Source organism: Chenopodium album, chromosome 26 (assembly GCF_948465745.1).
Source record: "Chenopodium album chromosome 26, dcCheAlbu1.1, whole genome shotgun sequence".
NCBI lineage: Eukaryota > Viridiplantae > Streptophyta > Magnoliopsida > Caryophyllales > Amaranthaceae > Chenopodium > Chenopodium album.
In genome coordinates, this window is record NC_137859.1 from 4,232,511 (window position 1) to 4,241,623 (window position 9,113).

General features: G+C 33.6%; 1 protein-coding gene across 1 annotated transcript; it reads left to right on the plus strand.

The window, feature by feature from the left end:
- Positions 1 to 4,974: 4,974 nt before the first annotated feature.
- On the plus strand, positions 4,975 to 8,715 carry LOC145616201 (uncharacterized). Its single transcript, XM_081670896.1, has 3 exons — positions 4,975 to 6,120; positions 6,208 to 6,281; positions 7,783 to 8,715. The coding sequence occupies exons 1-3, from the start codon at positions 4,975 to 4,977 to the stop codon at positions 8,576 to 8,578; spliced, it is 2,016 nt and encodes a 671-aa protein (XP_081527022.1). The 3' UTR covers positions 8,579 to 8,715.
- Positions 8,716 to 9,113: the final 398 nt, after the last annotated feature.

Consider the following 9,113-nt stretch of genomic DNA (forward strand, 5'->3'; position numbering starts at 1 on the left):
ATTAGAGGCCGTTGGTGACAAGAGCATCAACAAAACCGAAAGAATATTTTGAGAAAGACGACGTACAGTTTAGAGTACAAGATTTTTCAGATTAAGGGGGAGTGTTAAAAATAAGCTAATAGCTAATCTAGGAAAATCTAGGACTTAGCCTATTCTATGTCAAAAGAAATATCTAGAAGTAAACTATCCTAAGAAAAATCTAGACTATAACTAATCTAAGCTAGAACCTAGATAATTCTAGAGCATGCATAGGAAAGCTATAATGTAAGTCGGTGAACATGCATTAACCGACATACATGCAACTATAAATATGCTATGATGTAGTTGTGATGTAAGAAACTAAGCAATGTAATTTACCCATGCAACAATAAAGCCCTTACATTTCTATCCCACCACTACTTCCATTCACCTAATTTCTAACATGGTTGATGACATTGCAGCAGCAACGCAAAGAGAAGCTGAAGCACAAGAATGGCGATCATACTAGCTAAAGAGAATGACAAAATACGAAGTAAGCTCAAGGTTCTACTCGAGGACAATAGTAAGTTGATAGATTTGTATGAAAAGGCAGCTGCGGACACTGATAAAAGTCTATAATGTAGATGCTCAAGGTGATGACGATGAAGGCCAAAATTCTGGATCTGGTGCTATTTCTCATATAAAATTGGCTGAAATAAAAAGGCTGGAGGATGTAGAGTATCAACTTGCGGAGTTGTGGAAATGCACGATGAAAATGAGAAACTGATGAGTTTGTATGCGGAAGCAATAATGCAAAGCTGATATATATATTGAAAGAGTGCTTTCAACGTCCGTGTATATAACAACAGTGCAGCAAAAGGTGAATTAGAGTGCCCAGAACAGCTTGTTGAGGTTGAAGGAAAATGTATAGAGTCCCTTCAAAAAAAAAAAAAAAAAAAAAAAAAAAACCCTTAAAAAAAAAGGAAAATTTATTGTCTTCTGAATGGAGGAAAATGTACGGAGAGTTGGAGATGCAAGCTAAAAATGACCTTGTATTTTAAAAGCTTGCAGCACTTTAGAGGATAGTGGAGGAGAGTACACCCTAATGAGTTGAGGCACTTTTTTTTATTCCAACATAGCAATTTTTCAACTAAACTTGGTTATTGACATAATGAACCTTGAGTTGAAAGCAGTACGGAATTCATGATCCACATACACTTTTAATGATGACATTTTTTATTTTTTAACGAGAGTGACGACATTAAAAATTTGACACATCATCAAGAGAGGGAGAAAATTATGAATCAAACATAAGTTTACGGGATTTTTTTAGGGTTAGGGTTTGGGTAGAAATCGGGGATTGGGTGGGGGAGTCGGGGTGGAGGGAATGGGAGGGGGAGTCCCGTAGGGGAATTGGGGTCGCCAGCACCAGGCGGGACCGCAGGAGTGGGGAGCTAGCCGCCGCCGGCAAGGGGAATGGTTATTAGGTGGTTGTGGTGGAAGGAGGAGAAAGAGAGGAGGGTTGTGGGCGTGGTTTGTTTGGGTTCGTGGTGGTCGGATAAGAGGTGGTTATATATATAAAATAATTTAATTATTTAATTGGATTTTGCGGATCCTAATGTTGTTTTATTAGACAAAATTAATTACAACTGGTAAAAGTAACCATTTTGCGGGTTACTACCATCACTTTTTATTTTTGCAAATTACAACCAAAAAAAGTCGCCAAACATTTTAAAATACAAATAAATTTGACTTTTGGTCTTTCTTACCGAAATGTGACGTCATTAATGGTGAGATCATAACCAATTTTTTTTCTCTCTCCTCCACTGGCCACTATGTCTGTAGTGAAGAAAGCTCGTGAATATCGCCTCGTTGAAGAAATTAGAGTACTATTTCAGTGGAGAAAGCTCAAAAGATGTTTATATGTGGTAATGTGGATATTAGAGTTATATTAAGGCGGTTTTGCCGCCGAATTCAAAGATTACCCTTAGAATAACATATAAACGTAGGGAGTGGTTAACCCAATTGGGTTGTGAGGGTTCTCTCCTCTATTGATATCGATCACCATCAAAGATGGATGTGAGCTTCTTGGTGCGACCATTCTTCTGAAAATCTGGAATGAATACAGTACTTCATCTAGCTTGGGTATTAATGGCAAAAACAATCGTTACTTATTTGACATTCGCAATTTCTACCTTACTCCTGGAGTACCGTGAGCATCATACTCCAGGGTCAAACGACGTCGTTCTTTTATTTATCCTTAGTTCCTTACCTTCTTCTCTGTTTTCCCCTTTTTCTTCTTGCTATACTTTGTTTTCTGTATTTTTTTTTCAATTTATGTGAATTTCTTCTTTCCTGGTTTCCTCTTTTTCTTCCTGCTATTCTTTTCTTCCTCTATTTTCTTTCAATCTGTGAAATCAATCAATTTTTATCTTTCAATTGCAATTTCTGAAAATTAAAAATAGCACTAATGTAAAATAGAATAACAGAAGATATGGTTTATTTGAATATCACATGTTTAAAACAAAATAACAATAGACTTTAAATAGAATAACATCAATTTGTGTACAAAGTAACACAAAGTTTAACCTAAAATAACACATAACTTGATAACTGAATAACTTAAACTTCTATTGAAAATAACATAAGATATTAAACAAAATAACAACTTAATTCAAAGGTTAAGTAGAATAATAGAGGATACATTAAAATAACAAGACAGCACAAAGTTAGGATTTCATTAAAACAACACATGATAAAAATAAAATAACATTAGGCTTAAAACAAAATATCATCATTTATGAAACAAATTTTTTAAAAATGGTGTTTTAGAAAAACGTTAAATAATTCTGCCAAAACAAATCTACTTTCAAAGACTAAAACAACACAAAAATAACATTAGATTTTAAGTAGAATAACATTAGATATTAAGCAAAATAACATCATTTTAAAGAATAATATTAACAAATATAAACACATTTTAGAAATATAGATCTAACTTCACAATCAAAATAACATAATATGCAATGCTGAATAACATAAGCCTAGAAACAAGATTGATCAAAATAACAAGAACTTATCTATAATTTTTGTTTTTAAATATGCAATTCTTTCATCTAGTTTTTCATTATCATTTAATTGGTTTACCATACTTGCTTGTTTAAATTGCAAATTTCATGTTATAAATGTACAATTGCAAAATAATTTATAAATAAAATTAAACAAATACTTACTTCCCTTGATATGCATTTCGGTAATTTAAGTTGTTTTTGGACATGATCTTGAGTTGGATTTGGCCTTTAATGGACAAGAAATTTGCAGGACTAGTTCAAATGGAGAGAGAAAGTGAAAGTAGTGGAGTAGAAATGAAATGATTTGATTTTTTTCATCCACCTTTCTTTTATATATGGAGTTAGTTTCATGTTATATATGGAGTTAGTTTCATGTTATTTCATGTGATAAAATTTGCTTTTCATCCACCTTGCATGCAGTAATTTCATTAACTGAGTTTTAGGGCTTGTTTGGTAAATGGCTTTTCATTGGCTTTTTGGTTGGCTTTTGGCTTTTGGCTTTTTATTTGGTCAAACATCCAAAATTTGTGTTTGGTAAATGGCTTTTTCAGCCAGCTGAAAAGCTGGCTTTTAAGCCAAAATGAAAGTAGCTTTTGGCTTTTGGCTACCTAAGTTACTAATAACATCAAACAGCCAATTTTACCAAACATGTTTTTAGACTAATAAAAAGTCAAACAGCCAACAAAAAAGCCAATACAAACAGCCAGTCAAACCAGCCAATCAAACCAGCCGACAGCCAACAGCCAACCGCCAATTGCCAAACAAGGCCTTAATCCCATATATTAGATTGGGCTGGGCCCTGGAGTATAATACTAGGTACTCCAGGAGTACCTAATACTAATTGGTGATCAATGGACGGGTCGGGCCGATTTCGGGCCAAGGCAAAAAAAATTGCCCATTTATTGGGCCGGGTTGGAAAACATGTGTCCAAACCCGCCCAAACTAGTCGGGCCATACGGGCTTTTTGGGCCAAATTTGTGCCGGGTCAAAAAAAACAACTAAAAATGCATAAAATTCATTTCCCAAATCCGTCCAAACTTTTTTTAAAATCGGGTCAGGCTCATTGTGATCAGCTTTAGTATCAAGGAGATAAACTTGAATTTCCTGTGAAAATAAAGACAGTAGGTGGTATTATAAGCTATCTAACAAATAGGTTGTGAAAATAAAGACAATAGAAGCTAATTCCATTCGACTAGGTTTTACTCGAGTCGTACTCCATAATGTTTGGCTGTTTGGGCCTTTGCAAAAAATTGGTCGCTAATTTCTATCTTCCTCTACTCTCCAATCTCGACCCCCAACAAAAAACGCCTCTCTCTCTCTCTCTCTCTCTCTCTCTCTCACCGTCTCACGTTCCCGATTGAAGCGCACTTGAGGCGCCTTCTGATATTTCTATCTTCCATTCCATTGAAGCTGCTTCCGAGGTAAGATAATGGTTGCATTCATCAAATTATTAATTTCTCAATCTATGGTTTAATCAATTTAATTCTCAGTATACTCAATTTAGGGTTCTTCTAAACTCGAATGTTGAAATATTATATATAATTACTAGATTCAATTTTGTTCTTATAGCAGTAAATTATGAGTTTAATTTGATATTTGAATCAAATTTGCCTAATTATGAAATTGAACCTTTCTTCCCTAAAATTAAAGAGCCTAATTTTATTTGATTTTGCTTAATTTGTTCTATGAAATTGGACGTTTTTTCCCTAAAATCAATGAGCCTAATTTTATTCGATTTTTTTAATTTGAACCATGAAATTGGACCTCTCTTCCATAAAATCAAAGAGCCTAATTTCCTTTATAATGTTTGGATGAATTATGAAACTACCCCTCCTGCCCCGTCTCAAGGATGGGCCTACTCTGTTATTGTTTTAAGTTCTTAAAAATAATATAATTTTTTTTGTTGTGAATTACGGTTTGAATTCTCAAGTTATTCCCATATACAATGTCTTGGGTAGATGCAGAAAACCAAGAAATTTCTAATTTGATTGGAGAGATTGCACAAGATACAAATGAGGATCCTGAATGTGCTGATAAAACTGTGGAGAGCGTGCCTTTCATTCACGTCAGAGCATCACCTTTATTTGAGTTATCATCTATCAAAATCTCCAGGGACTTGTTTTTAGTAATGGATATGAAAACGAGATATGACAATTTTGTGGACGACAAATGTGTAATTGAATTATATGGTCATATTAGGTTGGTCGATGACAAGGGAAATGTATTTACCCTCTTCAAGTTGGATCATCAACATGCCAAAACCGTGATTTTGGAAGATAGTTTTTCGCTCATCCTTCAGAAATCTCAATTAGGTACCCCTCGATGTCTTCCTAAAAACCTCAAGTTACATATTTTGCTCAAAGATAGAATTCGAGATGTCGTATTCTTTGATGATTGGAAGTTTTTAAGCTTCTCTCGTCAAGTTCATTATGACATTTTGCAACATGTCATCTTTGATTACAATGTCGAACGCACTACTCACAAATTTCCTAGGCTTGAAAGTTCCCTTGAAATGGGGTTCACAATATATCATTGTGCAAGACTTGCTTATATAGGTGTTACCTTACGTAGTGTTGGAAGTGATAATCAAATTGATTCCGAGGAAGTAAAATTAAAACTTCAAGCATCAATCCAACTCAAGAATAGGAAAGTATGTCATGATCTTTTTGACGAGTCTTTGAGTTTAAAAATTGGGAATCCCACTGAATTGTGTGTGTTAGCGGTGCCAGCATACTCGCTATTAGAAATCCAAGCCAATTTGAAATTCGATGATGATGAGGATATTGTTAGTCAATTGGAAGTCGATGCTAGGGATACAACTTGTCATGCTGTGAATGAAATGGAAATTGTGGGTCAAAAATGCCGGATGTTGCTGTGGGTGACTTGGAATCACGCATTTGATAAGCTTCCTGAAAACATTCTACGAGAGTGGGATGATGCTCCTTCATCTAGTGATAGTGAAAATGAAGAATTGGATTGGGGAGAGGCAATTAATTATGAGAAGCCCTCACGTAAGAAGCCCTCGCGTAAGAAGCCCTTCCCATCAAGTTTTGAAAAGAGATTGTCTCGCTCTACACAAGAGAGCCTTGATGTGGGTTTATTTGTGTTTTCTTCTTGTTCCATTATTACTTTGTTACTTTTTTATTGGATCTGGTCTTAATTATTCTTTTGGCTACAGCTCGCAGAGGTGAAATCTGATGAAATTGGTTATTTTATTCAACCACAGCTGCAATCATTGTGCAAACGTAGATGGTAAGTAGAAATTGGTTATTTTTTGATGTCATTTTGGTATTTTACTGTACTTAATTTTGCATTTTTATAAAAAAAAAAAAAAAAACAGTGTTGGACTTGTGTGGTGGTTATTGAATTCTAAATATTTCTCTTTACATATACTCCATTTCATGTTGTTTTTTCTGTTTATAATAATTTTCTAAGACATTTGGCTAAAGTAGGAAGAACAATGTGAAATTTCACAAGTGTAATTCTTTACTTTGTTGAAACAATAAAATAAAATTTTGAAAACTTATTATAGAATCATTTTTCTTATCTTCTATTATCTTATAAAGTTATAATGCATTGTATTATAAGAGTAGAACTGTATGATTACGTTATGTGATTGAATAATTTGTTTACTTAATACTTGGGAGATGCGAGTTCAAACCCTTTTTATAATGAATATATAAGAGTTAATTTTATAGGTATTTACTTGTAGCGTAAATGAGATTCTTAGTGGAAACTAAGTCCTTTTTTTTTATTATTATTTAGTAAAAGAATATAGTATTGTTTACAGACAAAAAAAAAGAGTTAACATTAGCTGTTTTGTATTTTTTTTTTTTTTTTAAAATGCAAAGAGTTTGGTTATTATTAGAATTTGGCCTCTTTGAACTTAGCAATACTACCGCGGGCCTCCTAATTTTGTCTAAGGCATTTGTAAAATTGAGTAAGGAGACAAAGAGACCTGTTAATAGAAAAAGGCGGTCTCGTTGCTAAAACCCCTAATTACAGTAGCAGTTCTAAAGCTATAACCGCTATTGTTGTGAGCGGTTCTAAGCTAAACCAAATCAAAAGAATTGACACCGATCTTACGTGAATTGTATTTAGGGAATTTGTTTCTAAATCGACGCACAAAGGGAATTTTTTTTGTTTTAGCAATATTGTAGGAAATTGCTCATGTCTTACATAAACCCTTTTTTTGTGTTTCATGGCATATCTTGTACCCTCTCTATCCCTATCTGTTTGCTGAACTTGCAGATATGATACATTTTGGTATGATTTTTTATTTTTGGCTAATACAATGGATATAATATTGGACTAGCATATGCACAATCAAATTACTTTTGATCTAGTGGTCACACGCTAATTAAATCCTTTATGATCTGATGCAAAGTCAGCCATATTTTTTCTTTTTATGTGTATTTTATGTTTTTCTATTGAAATTGGATCCTTTTCCATAATATCTTTACTTGTATCTATAAAAACATATTGTAGCGGGAGCTTGTCTTAAAGAATTTAAACATGTTGTATATATTAAAATATAAATCAATAAAATTATTTAAAATTATCTTTATCTAAAAATAATATGTTCAAATTTTGCTTACATGACAGTATGGGCAGCATGACTATGCTTAGTTATTGTAGTTTAAGACACCACACTATGAAAATTTACACCAACTTGTGCATTATGTGTTAGTTACATGATAGATGGAATGTTTGATTTGGGATTATTGTAAATTTAACTTTGGTTCCTTCTCAGGGTCACATGTTCTGGTCCCGGAGATCTTGTGGAGTTATTCTGTGTTTCTATTTGCTCTTTTGATGGTGCTTTAAGCATCGCTGGAGAAATTGATGTGTATAGGGGATTGGGGACCTTGAAGTGCTTTAGTTTAAAAGAGATTAAAGCTGGCATTTTATATCCGCGTTTAACTTGTGACTGCTTGCTGCCAACATTTGCTATGACTTTTGATTTGAAGGATGCTAAAGGCCACCAGATCAGCGAAGGATATTTGGAATATGATGATACAAGAGTTGTGCGTTGGTATAACAGACGTGTGTGTTCTGTAATTCCTGGTAAGCATGGTTATGCGGCTGCATATTATACGATTGTTCATGATGCAGTCCAGGCTAGAGTGAAGTTTACACTGATGCCTGCAAATGGAGTTGAATACTATGTTAGTGGGAGTATTCATGGTAGGTATAGCAACTACAATTACTCCACCAAATATGAGAAGGACTACTTTCAAAGTATTCTTTATGAAAAGGGCAAGTCAGTGTTGGTTAAGGGTGGTGATGGATTACCTTTGAAAAAATCTGTGATTCCTGTGCCATCAATTGCTTCACTTGTTTTAAAAGTTGATTTGAATGTTTTAGTTGATGGTGAGCGTATTGAAACACTAAAGGGTAAGGTAATATTTAAGCCTCGAGATCCCAATGAGCAACAAATATTCAGCGGGTTGAATTCATCATCATCAAGGTTTAGCTTATCAGTTTCTGTGGTGTGGGGGTATCCCGAATTTGTCCGGAAGTTTGATAGTTGTAGCATTTCTTCTTAGCAAAAGTATCACTTATTATTATTATTATTATTATTATTATTATTATTATTATTATTAGTGTCTTCTTCTTTGTAACAACTTAAGTTAGCTTTGACTTGTTACAAGTATTATTTATGTTATTATGCACTTATGATTTTCATGTTTTCTTAGGTTGGATTATTGATTGTGGTATTTGTTTTTTGTGCCAAGTATGGGTTGGATGAAATCCTTATCAAGACTATATTTTTTGGCCTTTTGGGCCAAATATGGGCTATATGAAATCCTTACCAAGAATTTTCTTTGTCTAAGTTTTAAAGGAATGAGGATATTTATGATTTCATGAGCATAACCACCATATTATTACGTTATAGGATCTAAAATTTAATAGGCATTTTCTTTTTGCTTTCATTACTAGCTCTGGTGACAAGGCCAATGGAATGTTCTAATCAAAATAAATTTAATGTGAAAGGTAAGATTGATTGGAACTGTACTAATAGCATAATATAAATGAGAATTATAAATTATAAACATACTCAAAACCAATTAATACAAAAGA

Bases quoted from the DNA above. Each gene is read 5' to 3' on its own strand.
- LOC145616201 (XM_081670896.1), top strand. From the start codon at position 4,975: ATGTCTTGGGTAGATGCAGAAAACCAAGAAATTTCTAATTTGATTGGA. The intron at 6,121-6,207 runs GTGGGTTTATTT...TTTTGGCTACAG, and splicing joins CTACACAAGAGAGCCTTGAT to CTCGCAGAGGTGAAATCTGA. The intron at 6,282-7,782 runs GTAAGTAGAAAT...GTTCCTTCTCAG, and splicing joins TCATTGTGCAAACGTAGATG to GGTCACATGTTCTGGTCCCG.